At 36.2% G+C, this 19,763-nt stretch overlaps 1 protein-coding gene across 4 annotated transcripts in view; it reads right to left on the bottom strand.

Moving 5' to 3' along the window:
* Positions 1-19,763, bottom strand: part of HELZ (helicase with zinc finger) — a 114,072-nt gene that overhangs the window by 80,320 nt on the left and 13,989 nt on the right. For all 4 annotated transcript variants that reach the window (XM_087826309.1, XM_087826310.1, XM_016204721.2 and 1 more), the window contains 4 exons: positions 13,377-13,604; positions 10,864-10,900; positions 3,186-3,310; positions 1,076-1,132 (listed from right to left, as the gene is read on the bottom strand). In XM_087826309.1, the coding sequence (XP_087682435.1) occupies positions 1,076-1,132; positions 3,186-3,310; positions 10,864-10,900; positions 13,377-13,586 (429 nt within the window). In that variant the 5' untranslated portion in view covers positions 13,587-13,604. The remainder of the gene's footprint in view (positions 1-1,075; positions 1,133-3,185; positions 3,311-10,863; positions 10,901-13,376; positions 13,605-19,763) is intronic.

Genomic DNA, 19,763 nt, shown 5'->3' with positions numbered 1-19,763 from the left:
GCCTCTCTTTGAAAAGCAATGGAAAAATATCCTCGGTGAGGATTAAAAATAAATAAATAAATTTATCAAATACGCAATGAAGGTGGAAATAAAATGTTTTGGTCATAAAATAAAGGCTAAAGCATTTGTAATTGTTACTGTTAGAAAGAAAACACAGTGCATTTCCCGCATCAGCACCTGCGATGATCTGCGAATGGGCAGAGGCAGCCTGAGCTGACACTGCAGCTCGCAAGCTGGGAGGGTCTCAGGAACACACCACCTCATCAGCAGGACTGGCAAAAAAAAAAAGCTCAGCCTGGGATGAGCATTTGGTCACCGTGGCTTTTAGGTTCCAAAGTATTGTGTTTGGTTTGTTTTTTTTAAACACCCTTTCCATGTGCTTGGATCCCAAGACAGAGGGGGACCATAATAATTAGCTTATCATCTTCAGTGTTCGCTGATGCCTTCAGGGCAAGCAGCCAAACTGCATATTGCCAGAATTCCTATAAATTCACCATCAAATCTACTGATTTTTTAAATTTTACTAAAGAATATGTATTGATTTTGTTCTCATTAGCCGACTTTCATTCCATGTCTTTATCCTAACCCACTAGCATTTACAGGTTAAACACCAGCTCAGCCCAACCTTTAAGTAAAAATTGTTGCTATTTTTAACTATGTCATGTGCAATAATAAATAAGGGTAGCATTATTTTTTTAACTTTTTCTAGATGGATTTTTAAAAATAATATCAGGTCACTAACCAAAAGAATACTAATTTGGTTACATAGAAAAAAATTATAAACAAAACTAAGTCATTTCTTTCCAAAGTATAGTCACAAAATAAGAGTCAAGTGATATCTGTGGCCTTATATACAACAGTATTGTAAATATTAAGAATAAAATTTTGGTACATCTACATTTGCCTAGGTCTGACAAGCTGGCTTATGGAAGAAGATCACAAGGTTTCACCACCCCTCCTTTACAGTCTTGCTGTCTTAGCTGATGCCCAATGATTTTTCCAAATTTAATACAGAACACTTACTAGCCAAACTGAGTGAAACTCTTTCCAAAGATATCCACTGAAATAGCCTTACCTCTGTTTCTGTGAGAAGTGTTTTTAGTCTTGTTAAATCTTTTGTTACCATCCCATTCTGAAAACATAAGTGAAAAAGGGAAAAACTGATTAGTTTATTAGTTCTTTACTATGGGGACTTAATTCCTCAGCTGTTTCTAAGGTTTATCTGGAAAGAAAACAATGCAACCCCTCATCTCCCATCCCCACTGTCATTAATTGTGATAATAAAGCTAACCATCTATAAGGAAAGTTTAAAAAGGCTAATTTAACAGGACAAAATACACAGGGTGCCCTAAAACACTGCATTCACCTTCCATAAGAGTTTAAAATCAATCCAATAAAATATTCACAATGGGTATCACCAAAGAGCAGGACAGGATAAATGAAAAGAAAAATAAGCCTAAACTTTTTTAAAACTTTTTTCCCCCTAAAACTAATGGGCTTATATTTGCAAAATGGTGAATTCAATCAGTTACCCACGAATCAGACTCATATAAAATGATGATACCACTTTAAAGGTGGCTCATTAATAAAGATGATAAAGGAAAATATGCAAAATATTTTCTCTTCTGAAATTCAAATTTCACTTGAGATTTAAAGGCAAATTACTTCTTCCTCGTTTAAAATCTCAATAGGTAAAACTATGCTTATAAGCAATATGCTTAACTTATACAAAAAGTTCCTTAAAGAATTTTCTTACTAATACACATATATTATCATTTACTTAGAACTAAAGAGCTATATCATTTTGCTATATTAACAATATACTTTAACTTTAATATACATTTGTGAATTTGGTGAAATCAAAAAAACATTGTTAAACCATTTAAACAATACACTACACAATATAATTCCTTAGGAAATAACTAAATTATTACCTGAGATGGGTCATTACGTTACACTCAGCAGCATACCAAGTACTTTCCTAATTCCTTTTCTTTAACCAAATATATTTATTTGCATAGAAATAACAACTTTGCACCAGATTTTCACAATTTATATCAATTCAAAAGAATAAGGGAATAAAATAAAATAGAGAATTCATGCTATATAGCAAAGAATACATAGCCTTCTTGCTTTCACTCTTTGTATTATGATTCCTGAAAAGTATCAGATAATTTTATAACAGTTACCAACTGCTGAGAAATAGAGTTATTACATACTATCTCTTACTTTCCAATTTCTACAGACTGCCAACTCTGAAGTTTCAAAAAGGAGTCTTTCAATTACATCAACCAAAAACAAACTCTAGAAAATTAAATGCTACATAAAAAAAAAAAGTAATCCCAAAGTCTGAATAGAATTAAATAGCTCCATCAGAGTGGTCATGAATATGAACTTACACACATACCATCTTCAGAAACAAAAGTAATTATTACTTAGTTTAGATAAATGTAAATATTTTATGAAATAAATAGCTGAATTTGAGAACCTGATAAAATCATATATCCACAGGAGAATTTTAAAACATAAACAGAACCAAAAATATTTCCAGGTTATATTAAATTATATCTTTAAAGAAAATCACTTAGCTATCCTATACTTTCAAAGTTTTAAAAAGTACCTGTAGTTCTTTTATACATATTTTATCACAAACTACAAGAATTCAATAATTAAACATGTTTGTTGAAGAGAAATGAGTATCTCAAGGTACTCATGAACTTTCATTTCTGGTAGGAGAAAACAAGAGAAAAAATGCACATTAATTGTTTTCCCCCAACCTTCCTAAGGAGTCAAATACATGACTCTCTTTTCAGACATTCAAAATTATAATTCATTACCATATGACTTCACTCATGTGGAATGTAAAACTGAAAGCAACAAATGAACTAACAAGACAATCAAACAAACAAAAACTCATATACACAAAAAACTCATAGATACAAACAGTATGATGGTTACCAGAGGGAAACGGTATGGAGCGGGTAGTAAAGGGTAAACAGGGTCAAATATATGGAGACAGAAGGAAATTTGACTTTGGGTGGTAAACACAGAATGCAACACACTGATGATGTATCACAGAATTATACACTTGAAAACTACATAATTTTATTAATGAATGTCAACCCAATAAATTTAATTTTTTTTTAAAAAGCACTGGGGGGGAAAATAAGAGCTCATCAACGTACCAGGGACTCTCCTGTCAGTGACTTGGCAAGAATGTTGGATACAAGTTGGAGCTTTCCTTTCAGCTGCATGCAGCAAAGCACAGCCTGAAAGGCACCATCTCCCTTGGCCAGTCCTTCTCCCAGCACTGTCAAAAATGAACGGCCATTGTTAATCACGTGACATTTAATACACATTTTCCTTGATTTTAATGTTGATGCACTATCACAGCATGACTTCTTACACGCTAAAAGAAAAACTTCCCAGTACTACAGGAAAGGGTGATGTTTTGGCTCTGCGCAGACATGCATAAAGACAAGACAACATGGGACAATCCACATATCTAACCCACTACAGCCTAGAGTCAGTAGGATCCCACCAAAATCACAGGAAGAAGAATGAATCTTAAAGCTCTCAAACCTGAAGAGAGCTTTTAAACTGCAGATATATTCAATGAATGAAGTTCTCACGTTTCTGACAGTAACACAAGAGACCCAGTGCCATTAAAATTCATAAGAACAGAGACTGCAAATCTCAACATTTGGTATTCCTAAGCAATAAAGAATTAGCCTTTATCAAAATCAGAAAGATTAACTAAGAACCCAATTGCCAAATGTCCACTGAAAATACTAACCAATTGTTTGCAAGTGTTGACAGATTTAATTTTACACAATCAAAAGGAGCACATATTTCTAACAATATAGGATATGGTCATTTTTATGCCATGTAATTTGAGATAATTTCTCACAGCAACTACTAATTGTTCAACTAGTAAAATAATCTGTATCTGTATCCTTCTCTTTACTGATTCTATTTTGAGTCTGTAAGATAATAATTTGCTGAAGAAATTGTGGTAATTGCATTTTTTTCTAATTACTTCCAAGGAAATGTTTAAGTATCAGTATAATATATTGCATATTTAGAGTCCATTGGGTCTGCTCATAATATTTTTATTTTAGTTGTACTAAATGTATCCTCTCGTTATATTGTTCAATGTTTTTATTACACAAATAATATACCAACACTAATAAAATTCTACATAAAAGTTTACCACAAGATCACCACTAAACTAGTTTCAATTTATTCATGTTCTCTTTTTTTAGTCAATATTTACATGATTTTTACATAATTGTAACTGATGTAAATATAAGGTTGTATTTTGCTTTATTTCCCCTCGGCACATTCAATATTCCCATGTCACTAGGCTGTTTATATTTATCGTATTATTGCCTGTGCAATGTTCTATCAAGCAGACACATCAATTTAACTATTCCTTTGCTCCAGGACAATTCTAATTTTTAACTATTAAAAATAACACTGCAATAAACATCTTTATGTATAAATCCTTTATTCAATCAGGTAACTAAACTGAAACCTGGATTCTCTCTGTATTTAAGGTTTTATTCAATTAATTTTAGTTGGGCCAAACTGTTGTCCATCTAAGGTATAGATCACTCATCCACTCAACTGTCACTAGATAATCCCAGAAAGTAACTCCAATAGAGTATCGTTACGAACGTCTTGAGCATCTTATAAAATTCCAAGGTAAACGCACAATCTCCCTCAGATCTTACTATTCCTAAAACTATTCAAATATGACCTTTAACAAGCCACTTTATCTCTCTGGCCCTCACTGCGGTCATCTGTAAAATAGAGAAATATATAAATTTGTTGTAGGGATCATATAATATAATGCAATAAAATGCTTTGAAAAAAACACAACAGTCCTACTAAGGTCTGGACTACTTACATTCACTAAGCGTTTTCTCTTCTGTAAAATGGAGGGGACAGTTGTTCCTAATAAAGCTGTGATAAAGATTGACTAATTGTGTTAATTATAAAGTACCCAGCACAGCCTCCTCATAAGAGCTCCCTACATGTTACGTATTCCTCCTAAAAATTATAAAGCAGCTTTGAAAACTGAGAAGGAACTACCTTAGTTCCTTTTCAGTAGCTGGGATATTAAGGCACTACAGTTAAGCGCTAAAGAATGTTTTGGGGAAACAAAAAAAATCTAAGACTATTTCAAGCTCAAATGATAATGTCAGGTTTAAAGAGTATTAAATCATATTATATGTTACAAACACCTTTCATAATCTTCGATTTTGTACCAAGTATTTGCTGCATACTATTTTGCAAAAGTTATCCCATTATATTGATGTTTGAATGTCACAGTATTTCTCAAAATTATGTTTCCCTTTTCGCTCTCTTTTTTAGACAAGAAGCAGAACTGATGTAATTTCTTCCAACTTTTGTTGTTTTCTTAATTGATTTTAGAGAGACAGAGGAAGGGAGGGAGGGAGAAAGGAAGGGAGACAGAGAGACATTGATTTGTTGCTCCACTTATTTATGCATTCATTGGTTGTTTCATGTATGTGGCCCGACCGGAGATTGAACCTGCAACCTTGGCATCTCGGGGTGACGTTCAACTGAGCTCCCCGGCCAGGGCTCCAACTGTTGTCTTTAAATATAATTCAGCTTATGTCTTATGGGATCCCCCATGAAGAACTATGGCAAAGAAATAGTCAACAATTATAGATAAAAAAAAAAACCTCTCCTGCTATTGCATCATATAATAAACAGCTTTCAGAGGGGAGAGAGGTGGGGGGACTAGATTAAAGCAGGTGAAGGGATTAGCCAAAGAACATATATTCATAACCCATGGACACAGACAATAGTGTGGTAATGGCCAGAGGGAAGGGGGGGGAGCTGGGTGGAGGTGGGCGGGGGTAATGGGGACATCTGTAATAGTGTCAACAATAAAAATAAAGTTATTTTAAAAAATAAACATTATGAGGGGAAAAAATTGCAATGCTGCCAATCTGGTCCCTAATTATATTTAATTTCTTGAACAAGCTGGAAGAAAACAAAGTATGGCCTAGTGTATTATAAAACTTGTCTCAGCTATAATAACTGAACTTGCCAAAAGAGATATTAAAAATATAATCTAATCCTGAGCAATTACAAAAAAGCTACCATTCCCTGAAAATAAATTCTCTTCCCACCAACTATCAGTGAAATTCCACTGAACTGCTCCTTCATGTCCACTGGGAGCTACGAAGGAGGAAATTCGAACAGCTTAGCTGTGTTGCTGCATTCATGTCTCTACCTCTTTTCTTAAGATTTTGTAATATTTTTTCTAACACTTAAAATATGCTTACTTGAAATAGTTTGGACCAGAAACTGAGCAATATTAAAGGAGTATTCATTCAATTGTTCCAACAAAAATAGCCGGTTAGGCCCTGGCCAGGGTTCTCAGTTGGTTACAGCATCATCCTGCTACACCAAGGTTGCAGGTTCAATCCCCAGTCAGGGCACATGCAAGAATCAACCAATGGAAATGCATCAATAAGTGGAACAACATACCCGAGCGGGCGTGGCTCAGTGGTTGAGCAATGGCCTAGGATCCAGGAGATCGGGGTTCGATTCCCGGTCAGGGCACATGCCCGGTTTGCGGGCTAGGCAGCCGATCAATGACTCTCTCATCATTGATGTTTCTCTCTCTCTCTCTCTCTCTCTCCCCCTCTCTTTTCCTCTCTCTGAAATTAATAAAGATATGTTTAACCTTTAAAAAAAATAAAAATAAAAAAAATAAGTGGAATAACAAATCAATGTCTCTCTCTCTCTCTCTCCCCACCTCCTTCCTCTCTCTCTCTAAAATCAATAAATAAATTTTAAAAATTTAAAAAGCCTGTTAGTGGTTGATAGCCTCTGGCTACCAAAAGAAGAAGATTAATAACTAAAATGTAATTCTTTTGCTTGTAAAGAACTACCTGCAATGAGAAAGGTAATTTAAAACAGCAAATGTTGGTTATTATTCTGTATTTTTCAGTAACATGACCATATTAGGTTATTTCTTTTATCAAGTCCTTATTAATTTCTAAAATCTTTTATTGAAGAACTTAGCCCAATCAAGGTGTTTTTCCCAAGAAAAATTTTAATGACCATAAAAACTAAATCCTTTAGTCATTAATAAAGTAAAACCATTCACTGCTTGGATATAATTACACTCTCTGAACCAACACATCAAAAAACAGGTTTTCAAGAATATATTAATGTATAATTTATAAATAAATTCCTTTCCTAAATATCAGCCATTTAACTTCTGGCAATAAACTTCTTATTTTCCAAAAATATATTTGGGGGCAGATGGAGTAGTATATAAGCAGACTCTAAACCCTGGAAGGCCTAAATCTAAGTATTAACCAGAAATTAAAATGTCCATTTCTTACAAGTATCAAAAACTATAACATAAGCCAGAGTAAGTACACTGTGGCAAATCTCTCACCAAGTGTCCATTTGGCCAAATCGGGTTTTCCCCCAACATTCTCCTCTCCCTCAACCCTTTTCCCTTGTCCTCACTTTTCTTCCAGTTGTAATAAATAAACACTTTTGGACACGTGGGCTGCAGCTGTTGTCGCATATTATGCCCTCCCTACCAAGGTCTTTTACAGATAAAACGTTTCCTTTATAAAATGTCTTTGGAAAATGAAAAGCCTTAACGCTATTTGGTGTTATCTATACCTAGATCCTTCTGAATATTTCAGCTTTAAATATTATAACATGCTTTTTTTTTTTTTTAATCCCTGCTACCCTTGCTCCTTTCAATATATGGTCCTTAATCCAGTCACAAAAATCTTCATGATCTCCTTGGGTTTGCAATGAGCTTTAAAGCTAAGCTCTTACTGCATATTTTTGGAGGGACTCTCCTTCAACTGCAGTTTACTGTAAAGAGGGTAGACTCCTTTCTTCTCAATATTTTCATACTTCAGAAACATAGGTCATTTCTCCTGGTTTATTTTCAGTGTTCCAGTTTAAATTTTAGAGCTAATTCATTTATGTCTCTCAACTTCCTCATTACTATACAAATATAAAATAATTAAACACGGTAAAAAGCTGACAACACAGCTAAGCATAAAAATAAAACTGAAACCTGGTTCCCAGAACATCATAAAAGGTTTTTATTTCATCATCTACATGCTTGAATACACTTTTTACCTAAAGCATTGTTAAAATATTTGCAAAAGTAGCCTGTATACACTGTGAGTGCATGTGTGTGTGTGAGAGAGACTGCTGTTTGCAGAGCCTTCAACTTCCTCTTTATAAAGAATCCTAATTTCCAAGATGCATTTGCTATATAATTACAGCAAAGTTAAACTCTGTTAACTGTTCAATAATCAGATTAAGAAGTTAATTTTGTTTTTCCATTTAAACTAAAATCAACTTAACTGTATTTTTATCTTAAAACTCCTCCACTGCCATCATTTCCATTCAGAGTCAACATCTTGCCATCTTTGTTGTAAGCACTCAAAGAAATCCTGATAGTAGAAAATGCAAGATTTTTTCCCAAATCCTCTGCTTTTTCCAAAGCACTTCTTTACTTTATCGTTTCCAGGGTTAATTTGCTTAATTTTCCCCCCAATAATTTGCTTACTGAGAAAAACTCTGACATTTTGCATATCTAGAGAACAACAGTCCATCCAGTACAACTTATGTTCAGATAATGGAAACAGACTCAACCACCTCACCCACTATGGACAGAATTAATAAATATACTCCTCCCTTATTAGAAGCTAGTTGATTTTCCACTTTTACATACAGCACTGCCGTGAACACCATTCTGCATACAGTCTTTCCCTTCTTTTAGATTGTTTACTTGGGATAGTGCCCCAGAAGCAAGAATACTGAGTCAAAGGGGTAAACACACTACCAAGCTTCCCACCCCACCAACAAGGCTATGCTCATTTTACTACAGCTGTATCTCAGACACTGCTTAAACATTCTTCCCAACATTACGGAGACAATCGGTATACAAAAAACTACATAATTAATGTAGATGATTTGGTGAGTTAGGGCATAACTCGTGTTACATCATCACAATCCAGGTAATAAACATATCCATTTCCTGGTTAGACTTCTATTTTGGTAATTCGGTAGTTGTAAAATAGTATCTAACTTTAAAATGCTAAGTAAAACAATTCCTAGAAAAATAAAACCTTTTTTTCATATGCTCCTTCACCAACAGCAATTACTCTTCTGTGACTTCTCACAAGTCATTTAACCTTTGGGACTTTGTATGTCTCCAAAATGAGAAGACTGTATCAACCTCACTAGAACTCAAGGAAGTGAAAATTAAAGAAAGAGGGAGTATTTCTCACCTATGAAATTGGCAAAATGTCAAGACTGATCTGTTCCAGTGTTAGTGAGATTACAGGGAAGAGGCATTCTCACATATTACTGGTGGGAGTGTACATTTGAAACTAACCTGAGAGTGCCAGTTAAAATTATTAGTATATCCACCTTTTAAAACTCCTTGACCCAACATGCAACTTTTAAGACTACCCTACAGAAACAAAGACAACAGTAAGAAAGAGTATATGTTTATTACAGGACAGATTATAGTAACAAAATAGAAAAACAGAACCACCTCATGTCCATTAGTATGGAAATTTTTGAAGAAATCATAGCACATCTACACTATGGAATAGTAGTAAGCAGGAATTGCAGCAGCTGTGTTACTTAGGAAGAAACCATGATCTGTGGTATGTAAGAAAGCAAGTTGCTTTGTGATGATCACATAAATCTTCATTCTTAAAGGGAAAACCCTATCTATGTGTTATAAGCATCGGTTTATCACTATAGAGAAAGGTGCAAAGATTCGGCAAACTAGTAACAATTTCCTCAGAAGGAAGAAGGAGAGATGATTCCCTTCTTCATATTCCTTGATGCTATTTGACTTATTATTTTTGGCTTATTGGTAATTTTTTAATATCCATAGATAGTAACAATTTTGTTAAAGGAAGATTGTACTAGATATCTCTCAAATTCCAATTAACTCTCAAAGCATGAAATTCTGTGAAGCGAGGCTCACAAAGAAGCTGCCGACTCTTTAATGGTTATGTCCAATATTCCATAGAAGTATATAAGATAGTTTTGTAAGGTTTACAACAAAAATAGTTAATATTTATTTTGAAGAGTTTTGATTCAAAGGAGCAATCAGAAGAAAAAAATTAACTTCTGTTAAACACCTCAGTCTCCTTGCCCAATTCTGGGTAAATGAAACATTGTATTATTTAAATCACTGAACTGTGCAAAAAGTCCCACCAAGAGTTCATGAGAATGTACACTGAAGCTTTCTCCTGCTCACTCCTGGGTTCAGTCTAGTAAATTGGCAGCCATCACAAAGAAAGGGATTCTTACTCTATGAGAATAAGAGCAAGATCTATTTAATCAATTTCCTGCCCAAAAGAAAACAGGAAAAAGCGCCAAAGGGCATTCTAGTCAGTCTCTTCTCTCTAAGGGATATCTTCTAATGAAGGGGGAAAGCATTTTAGAAGAGATAGGCCCACCCTTTCAACTTATCCAAGCTTAACATTTTAATCAACATGTGCTGCAGCTCTTAAAATTTGACTCTTATTGACTGAAAATACACAAATTTTAAAAGGACACTATCAATGCTCCCAAGGGAGTGACCAGAATGTCGACACTCATGAGTGACTAGGAACAATGTTCATGAGTACACCCACCATAGTGGGAAAGCGATCATCTGTGTTAGTCACCAATCACCACAGTAAGGTGGGCTTTTTTAAATATTATAATCATTTTTGAAATTAGCATAGGGAAAGATTGAAATCTTAAATATTGCTCAATTAAATAATTCAAAATCTTCAAATCAGAAAAGAGTCCCACTTTTACACATACCATGCCTACAATCTTCATCGGCTTGTCCATACTTTTTCTGCAAAATAAAAGATACAAAATAAATATCATTAAGTAGTTCAAGGTCTGCTTAAAATAGAGATTTTATCCAAAAAAAGGCTTGGCTTTGTTTCCAAGTTTAAGCATTAATGTTGCAAATTTAATATTCACAGAGCAAAGCTAACTTACATGCTGTCTGAAGATTATACAATACTCTACAACTAAATACCACAATACATCTCCCTAGTCAGTCCATGTACTCACACCCTTACTTCTCACCTTCTCTAACTCAAATCACCAGAACCTCCTGAGCCCCCGCCCTCATTCTCAGCTAGTGACGGCACTGAGAAAACCACAGGCAGGAGAAGAGAATTTCCACAGACTGCCACCACATCCACCTGTTCCCAGGCAAACCGCCCGTGGCCTTCTGCAGCCCTTCCTACCGCCCATGGAGGCCTGCTCTCTGGCCCACTGAAGATCATCACTGCAGCAGGCCTCCCCTATTTCTCCTGCATCACTCATTGTTTGCTTCCTACTGGTTCAGTCCCATAAACAAACATACTGTTATTTCTTCCATCTGAAAAAAATCATGCTCTTGACTTCACTTCTCCCACCAGCTACCATTCCACTGTTTTGTGCCTCTCTGGGGCAAATCTCCTTAAGAATTATGTATAATTATGTATTTATAGCCCTTCCCTCTGTCTCTCGTAAACGCTCTTTAATCAGACAGCCATCCACCGCTCCGTGGAATAGCGATGGACACTGCTGAGCACGCTCTCATTTGGATACACTTTCTTTACTTAGCTACCAGGACACCGTACTGCTCTCAGTATTTCTTTACTTGAGGTATTTCTTAGTGTTTCTTTACGTCAGGCTGCTCTGCTGGTTCCTCCTCTTCTCCTCAGCCTCTCAACACTGTGTAGCCACGAGACTAAGTCCTGGGCCCTGTCCTCGTCTCTATCGACACTCTTACCTTGGTGATGTGACCCAGGCTCAAGGCTTTCCATACCCTCTATAGGCCAAGGTTGTTAAATTACTATCTTTAGCCCAGGCTTCTCTCCCAAACTCCACACCTGCACATCTGACTGCTCAACATCTCCAGCAACATCTCGAGCTCAGGGTGTCCAAAATGAACTCCCCTCACAGAACCTGCTCCCCACACACAGCCTTCTCTCAGATGAGGGCAACTCCATTCTTCCAATTGCTCAGACCAAAAAGTCCAAGTCAGTCATCTGTAACTGTTCTGCAGGCCTCACTCCCTGCATTCAATACATTACAAAACTTTATTAGTTTCACCTTCAAATGATAACCAGAACCAAACCACTTCTCACTGTCTCCACTGCTACCATTCTGGTCTGAGCCACAGGTACAAGTCATCTCTGGCCTGGATTAACCTAATACTCTCCAAACTAGTCTCCCTGAAACTACTCTTACCCCTTTATAGTCTATTCGCAACACAAAATTCAAAGAATTCCTGTTAAATCTGATCATGCCGCTCCTCTGCTCAAAAAGCCACAATAGCTTCCCACCTCAAGTAGAATAAAAACTAGTCCGTACAGTGACCTGGAGGGTCCGAGAGGATTTAGCCCTATTACCCGCCCCCTCACCCCCCATGCATTTTACTCCAGCACGCTGGCCTCCTAGCAGTTCCTCAAAGATGGCAGGCATGCTTCTGCCTCAGGGTCTTTGCGCTGACTGTTCCCTCTGCCTGTACTGCTCGTCCTTCAGATTTCAACTCCCTTACCTCCTTCATATCATCTCAACAATGAGGACTACCTGACCACCCAATTTAAAACTGCAACCTTAACCCTGGCCAGTGTGGCTCAGTTGGTTGGAGCATCTTCCCATACACCAAAGGTCACAGGTACAATTCATGGTCGGAGAACTTACTTAGGTTGTGGGTTCAATCCCCAGTCAGGGTGTGTGGGAGAGGCAATCCATTGATGCTTCTCTCTCACATCAGTGTTTCTCCTCCCCCTCCCCGCCCCCGCACCACCCCTCTAAAATCAGTGAGAGCATGTCCTCAGGTGAGGATTAAAAAAAAAAAATGCAACCCTATCTCTGACCCTAGTAACCCCAATATTCTTTGCCCTGTTCTTTTTTTCATGCAGACTGTTACCTTCTAACAATCTAAAGTGTTTACTTATTTATAATGTCTAGTGTTTATTATCCATCCCCCTACTAGAAAAAGTACCATGAAGAAGGGATCTTTCTCTTTATTTTTCATCAATGTAGACCGAGAACCTAAAATAGTGTCTAGCACATAGCATGCACTCAATAAATTTTTGTTAAAAGAATGAATAATCTCAAGTACTATGCAACAGTATAATTTTCAAGGCCTTAATATACAGCTGCTTGCCATCAAAGATACTCAGACATCACTGGCCACTTCAATGATCCCCTCCTCAGCCCACAATTAAGTGATTTATAGAGGGAGTCACCTGCAATAGCGCTCACTCAATGAAAAAGGCCATTTTATGTGGTTTGGCACTAACTTATAAATACTGTTTACTTACCAGTTGCAAAAATGAGGCAATTCTGTAAAGAAGACTCTCAATTTTGATGCTTTCTATCTCCAGTGAGCACGGCCCTGTGAAGTCGGCCATAGAGTATTGGCCAAGAGAAAGAAGGGCCTCTGTGCAGTGCTTGAGGGCCATTTCATAGTCCTGCCTCTTGAGTGACTCACACGCTTGTTCACATGACTTCTCAGCTCTTCTGTCTTCCATGACTCAGGGACAAAAATCCTAGACGGGGAAAGAACAAGGGAAGAGCCAGTTTTAAAAACTTATTAATTATAAATTCTAGTCCCATTCTTGGCTCAGCTGGCTTAATTATCTATCTGAATAGTTACTCTCAACTAGTCTTTTGATCAAGGTCACAGCTGAGCAACTATTTATGCTACAGGACCCATACTTCTCTTTTATATTTTATGAAGTCTTTAATAAGATCCAAGCAAAGTATCAACCATAAATCAGGGTCACACCAACAATACATCCAATTTATAAATGAGACAAATTTATAAATGAAACATGACTTTGAATATTGCACAGTGCAACAAACTACAAAGGCTTCCCTTTTGTTTAACCAGAAGGTGCAGAAATGTTTCGTATCCAAACTTGCCAACTTGTTTTATAATTCTGTGACTGTGTTTGCAGAGAATCAAAATTTATACCATGTAGAATTTATCCCACCAATATTTAAAAACTGTCTAAAATGCAAGTTTAAACTGCCTATTAATTCAATTCAGCAAACATTTCCTGAGGCCAGGCCCTGTGCTAGCAGCACTGAATTCAAAGACAGAGCATGTCATCACTTCTTTTAAGAAACTCAGATTCAAAACAGACATATAGATCAATGGAACAGAATAGAGAGCCCAGAAATAAACCTACCCCTTTATGGTCAATTAATATTTGACAAAGGAGGCAAGACCATACAATGGGGTAAAGATAGTATATTCAAAAAATGGTGCTGGGAATATTGGACAGATATGTGCAAAAAAATGAATCTAGACCACCTTCTTACACCATACACAAGAATAAACTCAAAATGGGTTAATGACTTAAATGTTAGACTCAAAACTATAAAAATCCTAAAGAAAACATAGGCAGTAAAATTTCTGACATTTCTCATAGCAATATTTTTTCTGACATATCACCTCGGGCAAGGGAAACGAAAGAAAAAATAAATAAGACTACACCAAACTAATAAGTTTTTGCACAGCAAAGGAAACCATCAACAAAATGAAAAGACAATGCACGATATGGGAGAATATAATCATCAACAATACATCTGATAAGGAGTTAACATCCAAAATTTATAAAGAACTTATAAAACTCAACACCAAAAAAAACAAATAATCCAATTTAAAAAATGGGCAAGAATGAATACACATTTCTCCAAAAAGAACATACAGGATGGCCAACAGACATATGAAAAGATGCTCAACATCACTAAGCATCAGAGAAATGCAAGTTAAATTACAATGAGATATCACCTCACACCTGTCAGAATGGCCACCATTAATAAATCAACAAACAACAGCCCTGCCTGGTGTGGCTCAGTTGCTTGGGCGCCATCCAGTGCACCATCCCACAGGGCACATTCCTAGGTCGTGGGTTCAATCCCCAGTCAGGGTGCACGCTGAAGCAATCGACGGATGTTTCTCCCTTACATCGATGTTTCTCTCTCTCTCTAAAATCAATTTAAATATATATATATATCCTCAGGTGAGGATTTTTAAAAAGTCAACTTTACGAGAACATTCCTATCACTAAGTTACTTCTCACTACTTTTATAAAATGGAAACCTGTTTTAAAATTTATCCATCTTAGTACAATCCAAAAACAAAAACTGATACATTTGACTTTATCAAACTTAAACATTTTTGCTCTTTGAAAGACACTGTTAAAAGAATGAAAAGACAAGCTAATGACTGAGAGGAATCTATTTGCAAATCACATACCTGAAAAAAGTTTTGTAACTGAATATGTAACAAACTCAAAACCCAACAAAAAGAAAACCACCCAGTTAGAAGCTGAGTAACAGACACTCCAGAAAGAGGACAATGATGGCAAACTAGCACGGGAAAGATGTTCAGTAGCATCAGTCAGTAGAGAAATCCACATTAAAACCATGACCAGCCACCACTACATACCTGTTAGAATGGCTAAATTTAAAATACTGATAGTATCAGTGATGTGGAATAAATGGAACTCCCATACATTGCTATTGGAAATACAGATTATATAGCAACAGTGGAAAAAAGGTTGACAGTTCCTTAGAAAGTTAAAAATATACTCACTATATGACCCAACAATCCCTTCCCCACCGACAGCTACCCTAGAGAAATGAAAACTTACGTTCACACAGAAATCTGTACCAAATGTTTTAGCAGCTCTATTCATAACTCCTAAAAACTGGAAACAACCCAAATGTCCTTTAATGAATGACAATGGAAAGGTACTCAGTAATAAAAAGGAATAAACTTTCAATACATTCAATAACTTAGGTGAATCTCAAAGACAATGTAAAAGAGCCCAGTCTCAAAAGCTCCCATAGTTTATGATTCCATTTATATAATATTCTCAAAAGAACAAAACCATAGGCACAAAGGAAAGGCCAGTGGTTGCAGGGGTTATGGGATGGAGACGGATAACTACAAGAGGATAGCATGAAGGGGTTTTGAGGGGTGATGATACTATTCTGTATCCTGATTGTGGTGATGGATGCACAAACTATACATGTGTTAAATTAATAAAACTGCATACCAAAATTTTAAGTCAGTTTTACTGTATGATCATTTTTAAAATAAAAATTTTTCATTTTTTGAAAAATATGAATCTTCAATGTCACAATGGACATGGTTTTTATAAACTGAAAAGAAACAGGTACAGAAGGATATGTTTGTTGTTAATAAATGGAAAACCTATACGTTTCCCTTCCCACACATGCAGGTTTTAGAGGCAAGAATGGAGCCTCAGAAAGAAGTCGCCAAACAGAACAATCATTGAGTTCACTTGGCACAAAATGTAGAATGCATCTGAAGAATTCCATCATAGCTAGATAACTGGCGCAGGACCAAAAGTTAATATTAGAAGAAAAATGAAATCAATAGTGCACCACAGAGACTTGACTTGGGGTGGTGAACACACAATGCAATGTACAGATGATATGTTATAGAATTGTACACCTGAAACCTATAATTTTATTAACCAATGTCACTCCAATAAATTCCATTTTTTTAAAAAATTTAAATAAATAAAAGTTAAAAAAGAATAAAAATAATGCACCACAGAGGTGGTAGGCAGACTGGTCTGGGCTGAGAGAGTTTCAACAAAAGATTATAAAAAAGGAGCATCATTCTCCTCCCACTGTGAACTTCTTCCTGTGACAATATGAGAATAACCACCAGGTCACCTTGAAATCAGGTCACAAGATGTACTTGTATTTTTTTTAAAAATCAGTTATCTTCCCTAAATTAACTTTTCTTGTGAATGTAGTCATGGTCCTCTTTCATTTCAAAAGACCTACATCTTATTTGATTAAGACAGACTTCAAAGAACAAAAATAAACTGATCAAATAGCAGCAGCCAGTAGTAGTAACTAAAATCTCAATCTAAAATGAAGATGACGGCCCTGGCCGGGTAGTTCGGTGGGTTAGAGTCATCCCGACGGTCCGCCAAGGCTGAGGGTTCTATCCCCAGGCAGGGCACATACAGGAATCAAGCAATGAAGGCATGAATAAGTGGAACAAATGGATGTTTCTCTCTCTCTCTAAAATCAAGCAATAAATAATTTTTTAAAAATAAAATAAAATGAAGATGATTTCTGTCTCTGCTTTGTACACTAGTCTCCATTAGAAAAAATATATATCCATCTCATAATTCACTTGAGTGGAATGAATCTGTCAAGGTTTTAGAAGACAGATGAGTTATGCTACAAACATTACCACTACCTACTTTACAGAAATGACATCCATAATCAGTTCTTGATTACCCCAAGTTATCTTTAATTATTAAACTATATAAACAATAAAACCATAGGAAAACTGAAAAGACACATACAATAAAATACATAAGTTTCTTTACAAATCTAACCAAAAAATTTTAACAAAAGGGCTGGAAGTTCACATTTTGGTTTTTTTAATTGTATTTTTTTCCTTCACAAACTTTGAGTTCTTTGAAGCCAGGGATTAAAAATTATTCCGCTTTTACTTTTTTTTAAGTTTTTTTATTTTATTTTATTGATCCTCACCCAAGGATATGTTTTTATTGATTTTATAGAAAGGGACAGAGAGAGAAACATCAACTGGTCGCCTCCTCCCAGGGGTCGAACTCACAACCTGGGTGTGCGCCCTGACAGGGAATCAAACCCGAGACCTTCTTCGTGGCACAGGAAGGTGCTCCAACCAGCTGAGCCACACCAGCCAGGGCTCATCTTTGACTTTTGTAACACATTCGCTTTTATCTCCTCTCTTCTTCCAGATTCCCAGTTAGGTGATACTTTTCCCACAGACACTCAACATTGAATAAAAATGATTTTTTGAAGATGTGGTTAATACGCCCAGTAGATTCTAAATTGCTCTAGTCTGACTTCTAAAATAGAAAGTTGTGTTTCTATAATGCTCAGACTTGGTTGTAATGCTCTTTTCCCAGCATTTTGCCTTCTGTTTGCAATAGCACTGAATGATGCTTTCACAGAATGATATGCAATGCTTCCAAGATGCATTTCCCAGGCAATACTTAGCATTATGAAATTTTATATTTTACTTTTTTTTTTACACTCACCCATTTGCAAGTTCACCTGCCTCTTTTTAGTCCACTCACTCCTTTCCCACATTTTTTTTAAAGTCAGTCATTTGACTCTGATCTGCCTCATACATTACTTTTCCTGTGGAAACCCCATTATTCACCTGAAAACAAGACTCTAGTAAAAGTAGTAACTGCACAGTGACAAAAAGAAAAGCCAGATGGACACATTATGAAAACGACCCACAGGGCTCAGCGCAGCGGGGTAAGGAGAGCAGAGCAGAACACGCTTCTTTCCCACTGGGCGGCACAGCCCTGGTGAGACAGCGCAGCCAGGAAAAGTGTGTCGTGCTCCCTCAGAGACGAAGAAAGTGAAGACCATCGCTCTAGACACAGCCAGTGGTTCCAAGATGTCTATGAAAGAGCTTCCAAGCACGTGACTAGACAGATATCCAGACTACCCACAGCCTTGCTACAACCTAACTTTCCCACCACTCCCCCAACAGGCCCCAGCACATCCAGATGCTGAGTCTCTGACAATGCCCTTCCCTTGCCCAAATGTCCTTTCCCTCCTCCCTGGACCTAGATGCTGCCCAGCTTTACCTGAATACTTCAAGGCCTGCTTCTCTAAAATGCTCTCCTCCCAAAACCAGCATTACTTCCTACACACTCATCTGGCCTCTTAATCATCTATTATCTTGGATTAAATATATTATATCAGATGCGTTAACTGCTCAACATAACTACCTTATAAATAAGAGTCACATTTTATATCATTTATATTCCCATGACAAGCATTCAATTCACTATAACCATTCAATAAATACTTTAATTGAATTTCCCACAGAGACGACCTAAAATAACCTAAATTCCAACCATTCCAAGAACTGTTCTGTACCAAATTCATTAGAATGCCATAAAGAGGAATGTTGTATTATCTTTAAATTTATCTGCTTTTATCCAAAACTGGAATCTGTGATGGTTGTATGAGATAAATAGACAAAATATTCTGCAAAGTAATAAAGCTTTATTTATTGTACTATGCTAATATTCAGCCAGACTTGCATTTTTCTCTAAAACTCATAAAATCACTGACTATGCATTAGAAGAGAGGCCATGTGTATTGAGAAGAAAACTAGAAACTAAGATCAATCATAGTCTATTTTAAATGATCTCTTTCATAAGGAGGTAAACTCTCCTAAACTCCGGAATGAATAAAATTCAATATAGAGAAGTAAATGTTTTAAATACATAAAAGAAATATCCCAATGGACCTGCTACCATATGTTTCAGTGACTAAAATGATAAAAACAAGAACTAATTTTTTTTTAAAGTTTTATCAGCAGCAATTTGAGATTTTTCCCCCCCATCTATTACTTTGATTTTTCCTTGACCCATTTTAGAACTGCCAGCAATTCTGGAGATACCCTTCTTAGTTTCATTAATTCTGAATTATTTCCTGAAGAAATTGAGCCTCTTCCCAAATCATTTAATATGCTTACTAATCAAAAAAGATACAAAACAAAAACCCATATTTATGAAGCAAGCAAATTATAATAAAAGACTGACTTCTAGAAAATGTTCTGCTTGCCAAGAAAATTTCATTATAAAACACTTTCTATTCTATTTCATTTTCCTTTCCATGTTATCTGTTTA

This window comes from Miniopterus natalensis, chromosome 17 (genome assembly GCF_054644295.1).
Source record: "Miniopterus natalensis isolate mMinNat1 chromosome 17, mMinNat1.hap1, whole genome shotgun sequence".
Lineage (NCBI taxonomy): Eukaryota > Metazoa > Chordata > Mammalia > Chiroptera > Miniopteridae > Miniopterus > Miniopterus natalensis.
The sequence above is the reverse complement of the archived record's forward strand: the minus strand, read 5'-3'. Positions and strand labels throughout refer to the sequence as shown.